We start from the raw sequence: 22101 nt of genomic DNA, 5'->3' as shown, positions 1-22101 counted from the left end.
ATGTCCACTGAGTATGTGTCATCCCGCAAATTATAATTCCTTTTGTCTTTGAAGATAATAGACCATAAATTGTCCTTGTTTGCGAGCCAACTCTGTGAGAGTGCGGTGTTTATGAGTCTTGCAGCCAGCCAGCCACCGCCGGTGTAATGGAGCAGCACTATGGGGCTGCTTCTGGGGAGTGTCCTCTAAAGGTGAACGCCGTGTCAGCCTCTTGTTCGGCGCCCGCCAAGATTAATAACACCGCAGCTAATTAATATCTCCTCCTATTCCTTTCTTTTTTCATTTTGAAATTCGTCCTTATTGCAATCATGCCTCCCAGGCATACACACCACAGACTGGGAGAAAAAAACACACACGCACGTTTCATTTCCTCTCGCTCCTTCTCTTGTTTTTTCCCCCTTGCCCCATGCAGGGAATTATTTTATTAGAGGCGCACATATATATACGGGGAAATTCATCAAGGTGCGATGCATAAGTAGTTACCTCATTCCTTTGAATTAAATTGAAACATTTAGTTGCGCGGGGCTCCAGGGAATGTCTATATATACATAAATTGTTTGCAGGAGAAAAGGGTCAGTGCGAGTGCATGCTTGCACGTAATGTGAGTGTCCTATAGCAGTGGGCGGAGGGTCTCCAATTAGTGGGTGACTTTCTAGGGGAGTAGAGGTGAGCCTGAAGGAGATGAACTCTGCGCTGCACCGTGCCAAGAGTCAAGGTGGCTCTCTCTGCAGAGAGCAGGCCAGACCATTCTGAAGTAGGCCAGACATAATGTGTCACGCATCAGTCTAGTGTAGGCAGTGCAGTGGGAGCAATATGGAGGGGCGCGGTAGACTGACCCACATGGATGGACCTCAGTGTGATATCGTATTCGTTTTTGTATGTATTATTTGGTACCCACGGCTGCCAAAGCAGCCTGTTTCTTTCTGGAAATAAATGGCTGGGCAGAGGCCTGGGAGATGGAGACCGCCCCCACTGGTCTTTATTTCCAGGCCACCCCTGGATCACTTCTCAGTCCTATGAATGCACAACACCGTTGTCGAGGCGTGAGGACTCCAGCGTCATACCCTGCCAATCTCTCCTTGCCCCCCCTTCCCTTTTGTTAGGGTTAGTTTTCCTAGTTGAAATGTCAACAACTCCCTCCTCATCAAGGACGAAAGAGAATACGAATGGTTGAAGATGGTCGACGCCAGAAGACCTTAGTTTGTTCAGAAGCTGGTCTCGAGACCAGCTTCTGAACGGCCCCAAACAAGACCTTGTCTTGTTTGGGGCCGGGGCCTGAAAGCATGAGGCAGCTGTGATTGCTTCTGAGACCAGGGCAGACAGTGCTGACAACCTTTCTGCTGGCGGAGCAGTGCAGCTCAGCTCTGGGAGGTGAGACAAGGTGCCAAAGTCCAATTCACTTACGGGACTCGACAGCACAAAAGCCCCTGGTTTACGGAAAAGGGTCATGAATTAATAATCACCTAATTGACTCTTGCTTTTTTCCTTTCCCCCCCCCACTCCCGGTTCTGCCTTTTGTGCTTTCAGACGAAAGCCCATTCGGTGTATCTGTCAGAAGAGGTTTGGTGTGGATGGGACTTCTGTGTTTAATGGGCAGGCAGGAGAGGGACAGAGACAGAACCCTGACAGACACTAAGGTCACAGGAAGGACTCCCTAGAGGAATCCATGTGAATGTGGTCCAGCGTCACTAATACAGTGTATCTTGCATTTTTCTTTTGGCCTGCACCCCTTGACTCATATTTCAGATACCTTGGAGTCTCCAGTGTGAGGTCAGGGTAAGTCAATCAATAACAGCCAACAACAAGAATAAAGCGGCATCTAAGAGAAGCCCCATTTTATAATGGTTGGACTTGAAATGCTTTCCTTTTACATTTCTGGTGCATGGTAGCCCGCAAACTGCAGCCATGATAAAACTAGAGGTCTCTTCTAGGTGTCAGGGATATTACATAAAAGACACTTGAATTAATATCATAGTATTAACGGAGGCAAAACTCCCCATGTGCATCCAACCCTATTTTCTTCTACTACTATTCTATATCAATGTGTGAAGACTGAGTAGCTTGTGTACGGAGCAGAAAAAAAGACGAGTCCACATTTACAGTGATACGATCAACCTGTATTGCACACCTTTTCGTTCTGGTATGCTCCCAGCCTATTTTTCATTACTCTTGACAAGGAAAAACAGGAAACAGTAGCTGGATTTTAGTCACGGATCTGGTGACAGAAGTGGGTTTGGGATTCCGAAGAGAAAAGCAATTGATCCGATTTATGGAGTCCTAACTGGCCGTGAAAAGGTCTCTTCTCTCTCTTTTTGTCTGTCTCCCTATACCCCCCTACTCTTCCTCTTCCTTGAGCTCTATTTATTACTTTACGCACACATACACACAAACACACACATGTGTGCACACACACTCATGCATGCAAGCAGACACACACACACACACAACTTGGGCAAATGTTCTCTTTCTGTGTTTGGGACTAGGTGGTCTTTCTCACGCATACACACACATGTTTGCATGCATGTTTGTATATATGACAGCTTATTCATCTACACCTGTTTGTGAGTAGAACTCGAGTGTATAGCGACCACGTTAACACACAGCCGCGTCAGTATGAGCCTCACAGCACTGTCCTGCCGATGGGTCTGAGTGAAGTCTGAAGCGGGGGGAGGGGGGGGTGGGGGGGAGTAGGAAGTAAGAAGTGGAGAGTGGACTTGGACGGGAGGGAGAAGGAAGTGCCAGGGCCAGTGCCCATGGCGGAGAGGTTAATGTCAGCGAATGGGAGGTTCCTTTTGTTTAACATTTCCTTTGTTTATTGGTGGATGTGTTTAACGGGATTGGCTGTGACTGGACCTTAATGGGGCGTCTCTGGGAGATCCAGCAGCAGGCTGCTGTGTCCGACGCCAGGGTCCCCCACTGGGTAATCAGTTCAGCTGCCCCTGGCCTGATTGGAGCTGACACTTTAATGTCTGGAGCAGGAGCGTGGTCAGCCCTTCTTAACCTGACCCCCCCACCCCCACTCACCACACACACACACACACACACACACACACACACACACACACACACACACACACACACACACCGCCACCAAAGCCCCCACCCCCCTCCCCCCCTACCAATGCCCCCTTTTCTCTCAATTTGCCCTCTCAGGACTGTACAAATTAGGCCAAATGTAACTCTTTATGGGCTTGTTAGTAGCAGGAGAAGCATCCCCCTTACATCTCACAGTGGATGCATCCCACTGGTAGTCACTGTACCGCCCCAAAGACGCGTTCTCACGCGTGACACCGTTTGGTCCGTTGCTGTTTTCTGCCTTTTCTGTGGCCCCTTTTCTTTATTTATATCTCTGTTTGTCTTCAGCCCACGCTTCCCCGCGTCTATGTTTATGTTTAGCTGTAAAAAATATGGAACTTGTTATAGTTGAAGCAAGATCTTGTGAGGCCCGGCTTCCTAAAAATATAAGCAGTCATGACAAACAGTGAATCATAGTAGTAATGTGAATACACTTGAAGTATGTGTTTCAAGTGAGATGGTTTAAAGAATAGGCAGCCAAATGTCAATAATGATTCCATATCTGAACTGTTTTGATTAATTTGTTTTGTTGTTACGAAATGCTGTTTGAGTCAAAGGGCTTTCATGCTGTTTTATTCTGGTTTTGCGAATGATTGAAATGGTTAGCGTAACTGAAAAATGGTTTTCCCATCTACTCTTGTCACAGTCGATTGACAACACAGTAGAGGAGGCTTAGCCAGGTGCAATAATTCAAATGAAGTACAGACAGTTCTACAGCCCTCTGTGTTGTCTATGTGGAAGCAGCGGGAGGACTTTCCTAGAGGGATCAAACTAGAGGTCACTTTTTCACCTTGGTTGTGGTACTGCTCTGGAACCTTTTTGAACCCCTTACTGCCAAATCAAATTGTACGCTCCCGTTCTTTCAATTGAGTTCTCCATAAGGAGAACTGTTTGATGCTGCATTTGTGATATGACACTAGCATGACACTCGTGCTCACCATAGCATAAAATAAATATAACATTTAATATTTTGAAAAGAAAAAGGTTTTTTCTAAATAAGATATATTTTTGAATCTACCTGTGAAAAAAAATCCCAGGTAGAGAGTAACAACTGTTTTAACCTACCTAGGGACTCACAGGTAAAGAGCCTGTCAAAGTCTGTCTTCTTTGGTTCAATACAAGATTGTGGAGTCCCTCGTAATGATGTGGTTACCTACACCTGTGCTTCCGTCATCTAAGATGTAGTTCAATCGTACTTTGGAGCAGACATGCCCAAGCCCTTTATACACACAGACGTATTGATTAGCCTGTTGCTACACTGCACAGTGTCCACATTGTAATTACATGTCTTGTCTCCCCTCTCTATCTTGTGTGTGTGTGTGTGTGTGTGTGTGTGTGTGTGTGTGTGTGTGTGTGTGTGTGTGTGTGTGTGTGTGTGTGTGTGTGTGTGTGTGTGTGTGTGTGTGTGCGCATATCCAGCATTGTCCATTCAGTTGGAAAGGGAGCAGACAGATTCTCCCATCCCTACCAAGAGGCCCTCCTCGCGGTCAGAGCCCGTCGAGAGCCCCCTCTCCTCCAAGCGTCCCAGGACCATTGAGAAGAGCAGTGCGGAGCAGGTGAGAGAACAAGAGAAACGTCTTCTCTTTGTCTTTTTGTGTCTCTGCTGCTCCGCTCCTCGTTTCGCTATCTTCCTTCCCAGGCTTTTTTTGATGAGGCGAACTCACTAATCAAACAAAAAGGTTCTCCTGTCTGATCAATGCCCCAATCTCGTTTTTAAGCCTCATACCTGAACAGCAATTAAGGGAATGAAAAGAGAGGTGTTCCTTTGCCTCAGATCTGGAGAGTTCTACAGGATCTTTGATACGATGCACACTTGAATACATTTCATCTGTAAAATGAGGGTTGCATTTCTGCTGTAGTTGCAGTGCTATTTGTGTCAAAGGTTGAAAATCAATATTGTATATGACAGAGGCAATACTTTGATGTGTGCTCAGACACTGTGCTTCTCAGCATGGCTGATTAGTCTGTGATCATAGGCACATGCCTGGTGGGGAGTGGGGGGGGGTACATGTTTACCCCTGTCATGGTGCCTTACACTGGGAACAATAACAGGTTTGACTGGGCTTCTCTGTAAAACACCCCATTAACCTTGATGTCCTTATTTCCTCTGTGCCCATGCGACGCAACAGATGTACCAGTGCCCTTACTGCAAATTCACCAACACGGACCTGAACCGTCTCAGAATGCACGTGATGACCCAACACTCTGTCCAGCCCATGTACCGCTGTCCACTGTGCCAGGACATGCTAAACAACAAGGTCCACCTGCAGTTCCACCTCACACACCTGCACAGCGTGGCCCCTGACTGTGTGGACAAGCTCATTGCAACGGTAAGTCCTAGAGTGTGGGTCTGACTCTGTCTGTGTGTGTGTGTGTGTGTGTGTGTGTGTGTGTGTGTGTGTGTGTGTGTGTGTAATTGCATTTAATTTGTCAACCTGATCTCATTGTTAGAATAGGTATTTGGAGCATTACAACCTCTATTCCAGGTTTGTATGATGGTCAGGGTAGGGTCAGTAGTTCAGGTCAAATAACAGTGTAAAAGTTCTGCCATGACGGGACATTGCCTCACTACCTGTTATTTTTCCAGGCTGTCTGCCAGGCTGCAATACAGGATGTTTTTTTCCCTGTCTCACATTTTCTGAATCATGACATTGATAGATGAGCCTTAATCCAAGCATTTGGAGTGCTGATGATTGACTCACAGCATGTCTTTGAGGGCCCCGAGTTTTTTGCCCTTTTTCCAGGTGGATTGTAAATATTTTATCACTTATTTTTATTTCTCCATTCAAAAGACTTTCAGATGAGTAACGTGATATTTGAAACAAAGCCTTTTTTATGATGCAACAGCTTTTATCCCATGATGCAAAGTTCAGGCATTAGAACTGTTATTGATTTATTTCTGTTCAAACTCAAATCTCATGTGAACACCCAAAATATATAATGAACTATAGTAAACGCTTTTAAGATATGGTTGAGTAAGTCAAACTGGTGAACATGCAGAGAACTATGACGAGTTACAACTTCTCAAACCAAGGGAGGGTTACATTAATTCACAAATACATCATTCTATGACTTCCACCCCTTGACTTTGTTTTTTAAACAATCTTGTTTCCTTTGTAGATGTACACATAAGCAACTGATGTGAGCTGATTAACAAAATCACTCAAAGAGAGTTCTCCTCTCCTTCCTAACCATAGAAAGGCTAACAAGTAAATAGCAAACCCATTATAATGGAGCACTAGACTGTTTTTTTTCTTCTTTTGACATAAAAATGCATTGACCCACTGAAATAATCACATGCTAGAACAGAGGTAATATAAAACACATTTAAGTTGGCACCTTTTCCCCTAACTCGTGAATGTAGACGAAAAGGTACTTTATCCCTTTATTTATGTCTAGATGTCTAGAGTCTAATGAATTTTACAATAGCTTACTTTTATTTTTCCAGACCATGCATAAAGATGCACTCACTCCCTTAGTCTTCATTTACCTACTCATTGCAATTCTGTGCTTTAAAGAAACCCTATGCCATCCTATTTGCTCCCCATCCCCATTTGCCTTCTCTCTCTCACCCCCTCTATCCCCTTCCTCACTTACTCTCTAACCCCATCTCTCTCTCTCTCTCTCTCTCTCTCTCTCTCTCTCTCTCTCTCTCTCTCTCTCTCTCTCTCTCTCTCTCTCTCTCTCTCTCTCTCTCTCTCTCTCTCTCCCTACAGTACCTCACTCTGTCTCATGTCTGTCCAAGAGAGGGGTAATGAAAATAATTGTGCTTCATTAATTCTGAATCTGGTTGGGCGACAGCCATTTTGAACTGTGTGTGCCAATTAAGCAGTTCAAATTAAAAGGGACCTTGGTATACCCTCTGCTCTTTCCACTCCCAGCCTAATAAAGACTTGTGTAAAAGCAGTCCACATCGAAATGTTCAATGTTCATCAATGCTATTATGCTTCTCCATTAGCATTTAGTTAAATTTTCCAAAGATAAGATTGTTTTGTATTGACTACTATCGCTATGGAATACAAGTCTTTCTTTATTCCAAATAACCCAAGTACTAATTTAGAAGTGAAATACAGGCTTAGTGACACTCATATATTCGGTACATGCCAGGTCAGGATGAAAATTATCATTATGATTTTTGTGGTGACATCAGAGATGTGGAGAGGAGAAACAGGGCAAGGTGCGTGTCGGGCTGGGATGAGTGAATTGAAATGCAGGGTGGGGGGTGGAGCTGATTATTCTGTTTGGAACGTTAATTGAAGGAAGGTGAAACGACGATGAAAAATGACTTCAATGAGTCGTTCATCTCCATCTGAGAATCATGAGGTAAAGAAGAAGAAATTTGCAGACATGCTGTCCGTTAGTCTTAACAGCAGCAGCTTCAGCAGCAGCAGCAGCAGCAGTTTGTGCAGGCTCAAGCCCAAGCTCAGGCCCAGCACTTTCCCATGACAACGGATGCGCTTCTCCCTCTGCAACAACAACAGTTGCTCTTCCCATTCTATATCCCTGGAGCAGAGTTCCAGCTTAATCCTGAGATCAACCTCAGTAGCTCTGCACTTGGTCTGGCTGGCTCGTCCACTTCCTCCCTACTGGAGGACCTAAAGAACTCAGCCCAACAGGCTCAGCAAAGTACTAATTTAGAAGTGAAATACAGGCTTAGTGACACTCTGTAAGTCATATATTCGGTACATGCCAGGTCAGGACGAAAATTAGCTTTTTAACAAGCGCATTTCTGCAATGATTAATTTGTGCAGTGGCTTAAATCAACTCACTTTAAATTAAATCCAGTTCAAATGTATTACATTATGTGACTGCTATTGAATAACTAATATGAATTTAAATTGTATGACAATGTTTATATGTGAAGCACTTTGAGTCTGCCTTGTGTATGAAAAGTGCTATATAAATAAAGTTGCCTTGCCCTGCCTAAATAACATTTTTATATTTGTCTCACTTGATTTGTTATCATCCAAAATAGACACCAAATTATTGATGCCTATGGTTAAGATTATTTTTGTGGTGACATCAGAGATGTGGAGAGGAGAAACAGGGCAAGGTGCGTGTCGGGCTGGGATGAGTGAATTGAAATGCAGGGTGGGGGGTGGAGCTGATTATTCTGTTTGGAACGTTAATTGAAGGAAGGTGAAACTGACAGGGTCTCATCTCCAAGCCTCCTCCCATTCCAGAAGATGATTATTGTTAACTAGGGGCCTGTTAATGAGGGAACCTGATGACTTATCATCTTTTGTGGATAAAATTGGCCTATCAGAAAGAAATGGGAAGGAAGTCAGGTTGGGATGGCAAGGATAAAGGGAGGTTGCCCATCATTCACACATGATTGACTTCAACCTTTTGGTGCTTCCCCATATTATATTTTCTGAAATGAATAATCATTGGTCCTTGAAATGTTCCAATTAAAAAGTAAAAGAGTAGAAAATATATTTTTTCTTTCATTTGATATTCATAGCAGAGCCTTGTGTAACTTATTTATAATTATTTCATATTGTCTTTATTCAGGAATCTGCTTATCTGAAAATCCTTATCCCAAACATGCTTTCTTTGTTTCTGAAACAAGCTAGTCTATATATTGTTTCTCAAAATATATCTTGTCAAATTAAATTAGTTCCCTGGTTACAGTACTTTTGCACTTTTCCATTATAATGGACTGCACATTTTATGTGGAGGAATTCTTTAATTAAGGCTTCTCAAAAACCTTTAAAGTTTTTCAAGGTAGGCCTTTCACGCCTAAGTCACTAATTGGCTGAGGTATAACTCTGATTGACAAAACACAGCCAATGATCAAAGCTGAAATCTCAGGCATGGAAAATCAAATGTATTATAGTGTGTGTGTGTGTGTGTGTGTGTGTGTGTGTGTGTGTGTGTGTGTGTGTGTGTGTGTGTGTGTGTGTGTCTGTTTATGCTCTTATGTTCAAATAATTAACTTCACAAACATTTTTTGTCGATTGCAACAGTAGCTTCATATTACTGTTCACCAATGTGGCAACTGTATCAACTAAGAAACCTAAAGATTTGTTAGGATGTTTTTTCACGTGCATTCTGTTGTGCTTCTTCTAGGTCACAGCAAGCGAAGTGTTGCCAGCAAGCATGTTCATACCTGTACCGGGACCAGACAGGGAGGCCCAAAGTGCCTCGCAGTCGACATCCAATGCTGATGACTTCAAGAAACAAATGGGTTAGTACTAGTTACTCTTTTTTTAGACTTTACGATAGTTTGTTTTTTGTAACTGTGAATAAACAACATCATAGTTTATGCAAATTACATACAAATATGTGTGAAAACATAGGATACAAGGACACGTAAAACTCATGTTTCTTATGACTTGAAAATGTTATATTATCATAATAACTAGTCTATTTTAATGAAGTAGATGTCTTATGGATGTCCTTTTTTATTGACAGATGCATCAGATGCAGAGCCAGAAAAGGGGGTCTTGCCAACCGAAATTGGTGAATCTCACAAGTTACCTTTGGATGAGCAACAGACAGGGAGGGATGATGCCACAGGATTCCTATGCTGGAAGAAAGGCTGTAACCAAGTCTTCAAGTCTTCCAACTCCCTACAGCAGCACTTCAATGAGGTCCACAATAAGAGGCCCCAACTGCCCGTTTCGGATCGCCATGTCTACAAGTACCGCTGCAACCAATGCAGCCTGGCATTCAAGACGGTGGAAAAGCTGCAGCTCCATTCTCAATACCATGTGATCAGGGCAGCCACCATGTGCTGCCTCTGCCAACGCAGCTTCAGAACCCTGCAGGCCTTGAAGAAACATTTGGAGACCAGTCATCTAGAGCTGAGTGAATCTGACATACAGCAGCTCTATGGCGGCTTATTAATGAATGGAGATCTCATGGTCATGGGTGACCCATCACTCGGAGAAGAGCATGGAATCCTTGGGGACGATGACAAAGATGGAGAGGAAAGTGACCCGGAAGAAAAACAAAGCCCAACCGGTAGTGACTCTGGCTCGTTGATGGAAGATTGTGGATCTGAACCTAAGCGAGCCTTGCCATTCAGGAAGGGCCCCAACTTTACGATGGAGAAGTTTCTGGATCCATCTCGCCCCTTTAAGTGTACTGTATGCAAAGAGTCATTCACACAAAAGAATATACTACTAGTTCACTATAACTCGGTCTCCCACCTGCATAAAGTGAAGAGGGCTCTTCAGGAGTCCACCACCGGGCAACCTGAGCCCACCAGTAGTCCTGACAACAAGCCATTCAAGTGCAGCACCTGTAACGTGGCCTATAGCCAGAGTTCCACTCTTGAGATACACATGCGCTCTGTCCTGCACCAGACCAAAGCCCGGGCGGCAAAACTTGAAGCAGCTGGAGGCAGCACTAACTCTGCAACAGGCGCTGGATCAAGTGCAAGTGGATCTAGTATCAACACTTCCACACCTAGCCCCAGCCCAGCCACTAACACAACGACAAGCTCTAGCAACCACAGCTCCTCTGGAACACATAATTCCCTGAGTCTCCATGGCGGGAACAACATGAACCACTCCCACAAAATGGAAGGCCTCGGTAATTCTTCAATGAGTCGTTCATCTCCGTCTGAGAATCATGAGGTAAAGAAGAAGAAATTTGCAGACATGCTGTCCACTAGGGGTCAACAGCAGCAGCTTCAGCAGCAGCAGCAGCAGTTGGTGCAGGCTCAAGCCCAAGCTCAGGCCCAGCTCCAACAAGAGCTCCAGCAGCAAGCTGCTCTCATCCAATCACAACTCTTTAATCCAGCACTTCTGCAACACTTTCCCATGACAACGGATGCGCTTCTCCCTCTGCAACAACAACAGTTGCTCTTCCCATTCTATATCCCTGGAGCAGAGTTCCAGCTTAATCCTGAGATCAACCTCAGTAGCTCGGCACTTGGTCTGGCTGGCTCGTCCACTTCCTCCCTACTGGAGGACCTAAAGAACTCAGCCCAACAGGCTCAGCAAAGTTGTCTCCAGCAGCAGCTAATGCATCATCATCTTCAGCAGCAACAACAACAACAACAACAACACCACCAACAGCAGCAGCAGCAGCAGCAACAACAGCAGCAGCAGCAACAACAGCAGCAGCAACAGCAGCAGCAGCAGCAGCAGCAACATCAGCAGCAACAGCAGCAGCAGCAGCAACAGCAACAGCAGCAGCAGCAACAACAGCAACAGCAGCAGCAGCAACAGCAGGCCCACCAACAGGTTCAAGGACAGATGGCTCTGCTACAACAAAATGCTGCTCTTCTTCAACAGGTTGAGAAAAAGCAGAAGCATTCTTTTAACCATGACAAAGAAAGAGAAATGCACCGAGATAGAGACACTAGTGAAAAAAATGAGGAACATGTCAAAAGGGACTCTATGGACAGCAAGGCAAGAGAAAAGAAGGATATTCCACAGTCCTCAGTAAATACAAACCACGATCCTGGGTTCCCTCCTCCAAGGATTGCTTCAGATGCTCGTGGAAATGCAACTAAAGCCCTACTGGAGAACTTTGGGTTTGAGTTAGTGATTCAATACAATGAAAACAAACAAAAAGCTCAAAGAAAGCCACCTGCACCTGGAGCTGCAGCTTCAAATGGTCCCAGTGGGATAACAAGAGTGGACCCCATTGAAGGATTAGAGAAACTAGAATGTGAGGCCTGTGGCAAATTGTTCTCAAACATTCTGATTCTGAAGAGTCACCAGGAACACATCCACCAGGCCTTCTTTCCATTTCGATCCCTCGAGAGATTTGCTAAGGAATACAGAGAGCAGTATGATAAGCTCTATCCACTGAGACCCCCAACACCAGAAGCTACACCTGCTCCTCCACCACCCCCTCCCCCGCCACCCCCACCTCCACCTCCTCCACAGAGGGCACCAACACCAAATATCCCCGTCTCTGCTGCCTCCCACACACCTCCAACCATACCTCCCCCACAGCCTCAAGTTTCTATGGCACAAATGCAGATGCAAATGGAGCTTCCCCTCTTTTCACCGCTAATGATGCAGTCCATGTCTCTTCAATCTTTGCCTCAGTTGTCAGCTGTTGAGCAAGGCCTGGCCTCAGAACTGGCCCAGCTTTATCAACAACAGCTCACGCCAGCAATGCTACAGCAACAGCAGAACAAGCGGCCTCGGACTCGTATCACAGATGACCAGCTTAGGGTCCTGCGACAGTATTTTGATATCAACAACTCCCCAAATGAAGACCAGATTAAAGAAATGGCAGACAAATCAGGACTTCCCCAAAAAGTTATCAAGCACTGGTTCAGAAACACATTGTTTAAAGAGCGCCAGCGGAACAAAGACTCACCCTATAATTTCAACAATCCACCAATAACAACTCTAGAAGAGACAAAAATTGACTCAAAACCCCCATCCCCTGAGCCTCAGAAACATGAATGCTACGGAAGTAAGAGGTCCTCTAGAACTAGATTTACTGACTACCAACTGAGAGTGCTTCAGGATTTCTTTGATGCCAATGCTTATCCAAAAGATGATGAGTTTGAACAGCTCTCCAACCTACTCAGCCTTCCAACTCGTGTGATCGTAGTTTGGTTCCAAAACGCTCGTCAGAAGGCAAGAAAGAATTACGAGAACCAAGGTGATGGTGCAAAAGATGGCGAGAGGCGCGAGTTATCCAATGATCGGTATATTCGCACTACCAACTTGAATTACCAGTGCAAGAAGTGCAGCCTAGTATTCCAGCGTATATTTGACCTAATAAAACATCAAAAGAAGCTGTGCTACAAAGATGAAGATGAGGATGGGCAATATGACAGCCAAAATGAGGATTCAATGGATCTTTCACATGAATACTATACCCCCTCTGGCTCATCTTGCCATACTCCAATGCCCTCCTCCTCAAGCCTCTGCCCCCTCCCACCCTCGACTTCGGCATTCTCCAACCTACCTTCTGCAGAGAAGGAGGAGGCATCCCCTGCCAACACGTCAAACCTGTATGATGAAAAGCCTAAACAGTTACCTGAAATGTCTGTAGATCTAAGGGAAAACCAAACTACTATCAAGCAAGAAATAATCCATCCGCCCCCATCTGAGCCACAGCACCACAGGTCTCAGCGGGAGGAGAAGAGTCAAACAACTGCTAAAGCCACCAAACATTCGTCTTCTTCCTTCTCACACCAACAGCACCAGAGTAGCTCCTCGACTTCTCTGACAAGTCAGGCACCCTCTCAAAGCTCTCACATGAGCCTTAACCAACACCTCTCATCTGCCTCCCAGCAACTGGCACAGCAGATGATCCCTTACCAGTGTGAGCAGTGCAAGATTGGCTTTCCCTCATTTGAGCACTGGCAAGAACACCAGCAGTTACATTTCCTCTCTGTGCAAAACCAATTCATTCACCCTCAGTTCCTGGACCGTCCAATGGACATGCCTTTCATGCTATTTGATCCCAGCAATCCTCTCTTGGCGAGTCAGCTACTATCCGGTGCAATGTCACAGATTCCAAGCAGCTCTGCAACCTCTCCATCTACTCCCACCTCCACCATGAACTCTCTGAAAAGGAAGTTAGAGGAGAAAGCAGGCACTAGCCCAGGGGAGAATGACAGCAACAACAGTGGTGAGGAGCCACACAGAGATAAACGCCTTCGAACTACAATTACTCCTGAGCAGCTTGAGGTTCTTTATCAAAAGTACCTTTTGGATTCAAATCCAACACGCAAAATGCTGGACCACATAGCTCATGAAGTCGGACTCAAGAAGAGGGTTGTACAAGTCTGGTTCCAAAACACTCGAGCCAGGGAACGAAAAGGACAGTTTCGAGCAGTAGGACCAGCTCAGGCTCATCGTAGGTGCCCTTTTTGCCGAGCTCTATTCAAAGCAAAGACTGCCCTTGAAGCACACATTCGCTCCCGTCACTGGCATGAGGCAAAGCGTGCCGGCTACAATCTAGCTCTGACAGGCATGCTACCTGAACAAGATATGTTGCAATTGAAAATGGATCCACTAGATATCTCAAGCTACTCTCAACTTGCAGTAGCTAACAATGATGGACAAAGCTCTTCGCTGTCACCAGTGAATAAATCCATGGATTTGTCTCCAAGGGGCCTGTTGAGCCCTTCATCCATCAAAGTTGAGGGAATAGAGGATTTTGAAAGCCCAACCATGTCCTCTGTAAACCTGAATTTTGACCCGAGTAAACTTGACAACGATGACTGTTCTTCAGTGAACACAGCCATCACGGACACAACCACTGGTGATGAAGCTAATGCTGACAATGACAGTGCAGACACAAAACATGGCCAAAATAGTGGTGAATATATGTCTAAGACCGGGGGCCCAGCCCCCTTCATTGAAAATGATGACCAGATGTCCTCTGGCTTGGTAAGTCCGGCCACAAGCTATTATGCTAAGGACTATGAAAATGAGAATATCATTGATTACAGTGAGACCTCAAGTATGGCCGATCCCTGCTCCCCAAGCCCAGGAGCTTCAGGCAACAGGAGTATTGACAGTGGTGATCGCCCTGGGCAAAAACGCTTCCGAACTCAGATGACAAACCTACAGCTGAAACTGCTCAAGTCCTGCTTTAATGACTATCGGACTCCTACTATGCTTGAATGTGAGGTACTTGGAAATGACATTGGCCTACCAAAGAGGGTGGTGCAGGTGTGGTTTCAAAATGCCAGAGCAAAAGAGAAGAAGGCAAAGCTCAGCATGGCCAAGCACTTTGGAATAAATCACACATCCTATGAGGGCCCTAAGACTGAATGCCCGTTATGTGGAATCAAGTACAGTGCTCGCCTCTCTGTCCGTGACCACATATTCTCTGCGCAACACATCTCTAAGGTTAAGGATACCATTGGAAGTCAGCTAGAGAAGGAGAAAGAATACTTTGACCCTGCCACAGTCCGTCAACTAATGGCTCAACAAGAAATGGACCGCATTAAGAAAGCAAATGAAGTATTGGGACTTGCTCAGCAGCAGGCCATGCAGCAGCAAGGGATGTTTGATAACCCAGCAATGCAGGCTCTGAACCTGCAGTCTGCTTATCCAAATCTGCAAGGGATGCCACCTGTTCTGTTGCCAGGGGTTGGTAGCCCTTCTCTTCCCAGCTTTAACTCTTCAAATTCAGGTAAGGCTGACATTGCTTTTGTATACACTGATATTAAGTACAATCTGATAATGTATTAAAAATAATTAACTTAGTCAATAGCCATACATGCAAATGGAATTTGCATTATCCATGACATTGCTCAATTACATTTTGTTTTATAATAGATAAGACAGTAATACAATAAAAACAAATTTGCTTGAAAAGCAGAAGAAGCATTGAATATTATTTAACAGAATTAACCTATTTCTGTTTTCCTGTATTCTAGCTTTAACTCCTCCGAAACCCCCGAACATCCTGAACATGCCTGGTGCCAGTGTTCCCTCACCCAGTTTACCCACATCTGGATTACCTAGCAAGCCTTCCTCATCATCCTCCTTGGCTTCATCCAGTCCGGCGCAGACCAGCACATCCGTCTCCCACTCAAGCCTCACATCAACCTCAACATCTACATCCACTTCTTCAGCTGCCCCAGCAGGCCCCCGACCTGATCCTCCCAAAGAGCGTGACCCTGAGAGATCAAGAGAGAAGGAGAAGCCCAAGGAAAAGGTGGAGAAGCCCACAACACCCTCCTCAACAGGAAGCACCCCAGCTCCTTCCACTTCAGCTGCGAGTGCCAGGAAGGAGAAACCAGACACGGCTGTGCCTGCTACGTCTATGCCTACACCTGGTATGGAATATGTGGTAGATCCGGCCCAGCTTCAGGCACTGCAGGCTGCATTGGCATCCGACCCCACAGCCCTACTCACAAGTCAGTTCCTGCCCTACTTCATGCCTGGCTTTTCCCCCTATTACGCCCCTCAAATGTCTGGAGCTCTTCAAGGAGGCTACCTGCAGCCAATGTATGGTATGGAAAGCCTATTTCCGTACAACCCTACATTGTCACAAGCATTGATGGGCCTTTCACCAGGGTCACTGCTGCAGCATTACCAGCAATATCAGCAGAGCTTACAGGACGCACTACAGCAGCAGCAGAGGCAGCTTCAGCAGATCCAGCAACCCAAAGCGAGCCAAACCCCCGTCCCCTCTCAACCCTCGGGGGATCGCAAAGAATCTTCCAAAGATTCAAGCAAGACAGTGGAGCATAAAAGCAAATCCCACAGTGAAAACTCCTTCAACAATAAAGGTCCCTCCGAGAAGAAAGGGATGGATGGGAAAGTTGTGGACTCCCTCGTAGACCAGTACATAGTCCCCAAGGTACAGTTTAAGCTGGCCTGCCGCAAGTGTCAAGCAGTTTTCACCAAGGAAGAGGCAGCCCTTACCCACCTTAAGTCTATCTGTTTTTTCGGTCAGTCTGTGGCAAACCTTCAAGAGATGTTGCTGCGTGTCCCCAGTGGCGCAGAGTCTGGGAGTCTCTATGACTGCTTGGCTTGTGATACCACATTGGATGGGGAGAAGGCACTCAGTCAACACCTGGAGTCGGCATTGCACAAACACAGAACAATCAAGCGGTCAGCCAGAAATGCCAAAGAGCACGCTACTAGTTTATTACCTCACTCTTCAGCCTGCTTCCCCAGTCCTAACACCGCATCTACCTCGCAGTCTGCCACTCATCCCATCAGCAGCCCCTCTACCCCGCCAACATCAACATCCACCATGCCATCCTCTGCCGTTCCTTCTTCCCTGTGTTCATCCTCTGCGACACCGCTCGTCACCACAGCTGCCGGTAAACCCTGGTCCCAGGCCCCTTTCTCTAGAGCTTTAGCTGGAAAGCCCAATGCCACTCCTTCCTCTTCTTCCGCCTCTTTTCCTTCAGTGTCCTCACCTTCAACGGTTACCTCAAGTTCATTGAGCACCTCAGGAGTTCAGACCTCGATACCAACAGACATCTTTACAGACGAGTCTGACTCTGACAGCAGTCAGAAGTCAGCAGACAGGCTGGGTAGGACAACGGAGGAGCCACAACAGCCTGGCTGTGTCAAAGACAGTAGTAGTTGTAGTAGTAATCTTGCTAGTGTAGGAACAGACTCCATCAGATTGTAAAAGAGCTTTCAGTGATGGACAATATTTAAAAAACACAAAAGACAAAAAAAACTCAAACGGAAAAAACAAAAAAAAAGCAGCAATGTTAAAATACATTTAAAAGTATACAAACCAATTTCAGAAAAAAAGATGTGTAAAGACTAACTGCAATTCCAAAGCTTGTAACCAAAAATTTTAATGTTAGTGGATTGTTTTCCCATATCAACATGCTGGTTTCATTTTTTTTTCTGTCAAATGAAATACATGATAATAATATACAAGGATAGAAAACAAAAGTCACTGCAATTATGTTTTGGGTAATGACGGAGTGAAAGCTGTACTGTATGGCAATGGACTGCCTTTGAAGTTGATATATGGCCCATAATCCCTTTTGACACAATATACGACAATAAGCTATCCCTTTTTTTTGTGTTATTAATATAAATATAATTATTTTTTATTGAATAGCACACACACAAAAAAGCCAGTATGTACTGTATGGGAGAATAGTCTATCCGTTTTTCATGCTATTTAAGCATTCAGATACCAATGGCTTGTAAAGGTAATAGAATAATGTAATGTCTATTTTATTCTCAGGTCAACAGCTCACAGATGTTTTTTTTTGTTACAGAAATTCATGTTTTACACCTTCTGACTGAAGATGACCAGTTTTTGTTTTGAAAAATTCGATTTAACAACAGAAAGTTTTCAAATTAATTATCTTAAAATTACAAGTTTCTGGGCATTCAAAACGGATAGTTAATTGTCTGATTTGGACATTTGTGCTTTAAAAGGGGGGAAATTATCAATTTCATTATCCAGACATAGGGAGCATTGCAGACACGATGGGCGATAAAAAGATTTTTGATGATAAAAAAACTTTCTGTATTTATTATAGATATGAACATTTTTGGTGTTAAGTAGATTGTTGCATTGGAACTGAATTTAACAGTATGGTAGAATGAAAAAAAACTGTGTACATTTAGCTTTTGTATTGTCCAACTTTAAGACGCTTCATTTGATGTTGTCTTGGTCATTCCAATAGACTAGATTATGGACAGGTAATTTATCTAAACTTTATTTCTGTCTTAGTCTCAGCTTCAGGGCAAATGTTCACCCAAATGCCCATCGTTGGCAAGGCAGGATCCTTTGTTTTAAATCATTTCAGTCCTAAGGATCAGTTGGTATGACACTTACTAATAAGAAAAAGGTCCTGGATGAAGTGTTTTTTTTTATGATCTTTGTGCACTTATCCCTGTCTTCACTCCTATTTCTCACTCGAAATTGTTACTCTTTTTCCGCACTTATTTTTGCTCCAACTGTTCTGTAGATACTGCTCCTTATACACTACAAAGCAGGTCTTTTGTTCATGTAGTGTGGCTACAGTCTTTCCCAACTTTAATTTCACTTAAACTTTTATTTTATTGTCATGAATGAAAATGAAAAAAGAAACCAATAATAATTCTCACGCTTTAAACAAAAAGAAAATCCAAAGACTAAACACTTTCACCATTGGTGCATAAAGATGAGAAAGAGGCTTCTTTATACTTGAGAATTTGTTGCTGTTTTTAGGAAAGGAAACAAAGTTTTAAAAGATAAAGAGGTACGCATCAGAGTTGCCGTTCTTGCTTCTTTGCAAGCAAACAGGTGGCTTTTTTACGTAAATACCAAGAATACCAAAAACCAAAAAGGGCCCCTGTCCTTGCATTGTGGAGTAGCACCGTTACAGAGCCATTGCAGTTTGTAAGATAAAGGTTATTAATCTTTGTTTGACTTTTATGTCACACTCAAAAGTCCATTTTTTTAAGAAAATGTATAAGGTCTGGTCTTCGAAGACGTACGTTTTGCTGCTAATGTAGTATTTTGAAAGAAAAAAAGTAACTAGATGCATGGTCATTTTGCTTTTGGCGAAGCTTTAACTAAAACAATAAACCAATTTCCTGCCTCTGCGACACCTTTTTCTTTCACTTGTTGCAAAAACGGAACTTTGAAGACTGTGAATATATGTTCCAATGGACATTTTGCAGATTTTCGTTTTGAACAGAACAATGTTTAAAGCCAATGATCTATAACGTTTGTAAAGACAACGTTTGTAAAACAGTGCATTCCAAATATCACAATGGATTTTTTTTTCTTACGCAAGGACTGATTTTGTTGTTTTAAATTGTCATGATATATTTTTTTGCTAACTTCTAAAGTGACTGTAAGCTGTTGTGTAAATTTAGCATCATGGGTTGCTATACAAAGTGAACTAGATATGTCATTTTGTGCTGGCAGAATCCATCCATCCAGTTTAAGGTTCTTGCTCACGTGCAAGTAATAGTGGTTACCAAAAAATGTATATAATACATCTGGTACTGATGCGTCTTATGAGTTGTGTCACCATGCCTGTCAACTTGCAACTAGTCTCAGAAGGAATTTCTTTTAGGGGCCTTTTGCAAGTGGTTGCCACTTCCTTGGAAATCCACTTGTCATTTGCCCAGGAGCCTGAAGGGTGCCACTTTCGTGCAAAATATAGGCTTACAGGTTTGTAGGGATATCTTCTTTCCAAAGCATTATGTCTGGAAATAGCAGGAGGTTTTTGGAAGGTTTCCCTTGATAAAAAAAAATAGTATTTCACGCTTTCATGTCCAAAGAAGTCGACCACCACACAATGATAGGTATGGATATGCTTCATACCGTCTCAAAGAACACCCACTTTACTTTACATTTCTTTTTACCAAAACCAATATTTAAATGTCTTTAAGAACCCTTTCTTTGGCCACAAATGTATAGCGGAGTGAATTTACCCTATTAAATCCATTGCGCAATTTGAGTTGTGTTTTAAGTGTTACGTTTTTAAGAGCAATGAGATTCGATGCTGACACAGCAGCATGCTTTTGAAATTGTATTCATTTAGTGTGGAAGCTTGCCACTTCTCTTAAGTCCTGTTATCTAAAATATTGTTCATATGTACTTTCTTATTTTTGAGAATTCTAATGTACAGTTTCTTGCTTGATTTTTGTTTAATGTTAGACATGTATAATTTTTTATTTTTTGGGATCACATTTTAGTTGATGACTTATCACTTAAATTAACACTAACTTGAATTGGATTGACTGAAATCAAAAATGCAAACACATTTTATTCTATGACCTGGCCACTTTATCTGTCACATTCTTTTGTAGTGTGTGTATGTGAGTGCGTGCGCGTGTGTGAGTATGTGTGCACGTCACGCATGCGTCAGTGTGTGTGTATTAAGAGCCAGCATCTATTATTTTGTAAGTACTTTATACATCAAAACCAACTAAAACACATCCTGGACTATTCAAATAAATGGAAATTTAGAAAATCAAAATTTTAAAACAAGGATAAATGAGTAGATAATACCGAAGCACTGAGCAGTTTTAACTTTAATTGAGAATATAAATGTGGCCAAAGCTTTATGCAGTTGAAACAAAAAGAACAAAAATAGCCGTGCCCAAAATGAGTATATATTTTATTGTGGCACAATAGCTTTCAGTGGATACTGAAATCCACTCAAAATTGGGAGACTTGATTTAATGGACATTTACAGAGCAAGTAAGGACAAGGGTTTGCTGTAGAGGTCATTTGTTTGCCCACTGTGAAAATGAACGTATACCTGTATACAGATAGATATATTTAAAACAAGGCATCATCTTTTTTTTTGTTTTAGTTTTTTGTTTTGAGATGAAGACAAATGAAAATAAAATGACTCTGGGAAGGCTTTGGAGATCTTGTAAAGTGGACATGATGAGAGGCTGGGAGCACACCAAAACTGGGCACAGGAGCCAAAGGCAGGATTACCACAGCTTTAATGTCACCTCCTTATTTGAATAATGAAATCTCTGCAATGGGAAAGGACTCTTGAACCAATGAATACGTGTGACACAGGGAGGACCATCTTTCGATTAAACTGAACCTGCAGTGGCCCCAGCTGCACCCCCCCCCCCCCCCCCAACCCACACACACACACATTTGTCTCTTTGTTTCTCAAGCTCTGCCTCTGGTTCTGCTCTTTGATGGACGTTTGCCTCACTGAGGAATTGGATGGACAGAGATGCTTGCATACTTTCTCCCCGATTCACATCGTTGCTACTCCCTGTTTGATTTCCTTGTACTTGTCTCTGGTTGACATGTAGAGCTCTTCAAGTCAAAAGAGGGCCCACCCTCCCCTCTGTGCGTCACTCCATGGATATAGAGAAATGAACAACAGAGAAAGGGGAGGCGATCCTTACCACTGTCATTCTTCTTAAAGAGACAGTGAAACACAAAAAAAAGCGTATCAACCAAAATGTACAACCAAACTAACAAACAACCAACCAAAACCATTTGCTCCAACTTGAAAGATGAACTGTTTCTTGGAGCTCTCTGTTCCTTTGTGACTTTTGGTGCCACAATGTTTTTTTATGCATTTGTTTTTCTTTTCTTTATTTTGTTTCCTTGACTTATTCCTCCTCTGAGCCTCACAAGCATGGCTCTGTGGCTCCAGGCAGCCCACCTGAGGGTAGAAAAAACAGCCTTGCAATGTACAAAAAAGAGCAAGTTAAACCAAAAATGTTGTTCTTGATGTCTTTTCTATACTGTAGTCTTGTTAGCTTTTTTGTTACTGTAATTATATGAAGATTTCCAAACTGTACCAAACAACATGGAAACTAACATACATAAACCACATGGAACTTCAGACTTTTAAAGAAACTTTTGTCACAAAACCTTGTTGTCCTAGTTAAGTTGATTGTAGATGGTAATTGAATATACTCCTTTGAAAATATTTCATCAAGTATGTTTCTTGCTCATTGTGATACATTAAAAAAAGTATGAGCATAAATCGGCTGGTTTCCCTTATTTTTTGGATGATTGAATGAATGAACCTGGTCCCTTTATTAAATAGGTCCTTTAATCCTTTATAGAGGCTCTAGAGTAGGTGCTAACACAGGTGTATCTCATTATGTTCATTTTGGGCACTGGCCCACCTGCAAACCCATTGTTGACCTTAATGAGCTACACCTG

The 22101-nt window shown here is 43.4% G+C and overlaps 1 protein-coding gene across 1 annotated transcript in view; it reads left to right on the top strand.

Moving 5' to 3' along the window:
- zfhx3b (zinc finger homeobox 3b) overlaps nucleotides 1-21843 on the top strand; it is a gene marked incomplete at its 5' end in the record, with an annotated part of 183179 nt that extends 161336 nt beyond the window's left edge. The window contains 5 exons of the mRNA XM_084475896.1: nucleotides 4495-4631; nucleotides 5205-5405; nucleotides 9148-9265; nucleotides 9493-15150; nucleotides 15398-21843. Of these exons, the coding sequence (XP_084332022.1) occupies nucleotides 4495-4631; nucleotides 5205-5405; nucleotides 9148-9265; nucleotides 9493-15150; nucleotides 15398-17112 (7829 nt within the window). The 3' untranslated portion in view covers nucleotides 17113-21843. The remainder of the gene's footprint in view (nucleotides 1-4494; nucleotides 4632-5204; nucleotides 5406-9147; nucleotides 9266-9492; nucleotides 15151-15397) is intronic.
- Nucleotides 21844-22101: the final 258 nt, after the last annotated feature.

This window comes from Micromesistius poutassou, assembly GCF_964030765.1.
Source record: "Micromesistius poutassou genome assembly, chromosome: 12".
Taxonomy (NCBI): Eukaryota; Metazoa; Chordata; class Actinopteri; order Gadiformes; family Gadidae; genus Micromesistius; species Micromesistius poutassou.
Note: the sequence above shows the minus strand (reverse complement) of the source record. Positions and strands in the feature narration are given on the sequence as shown.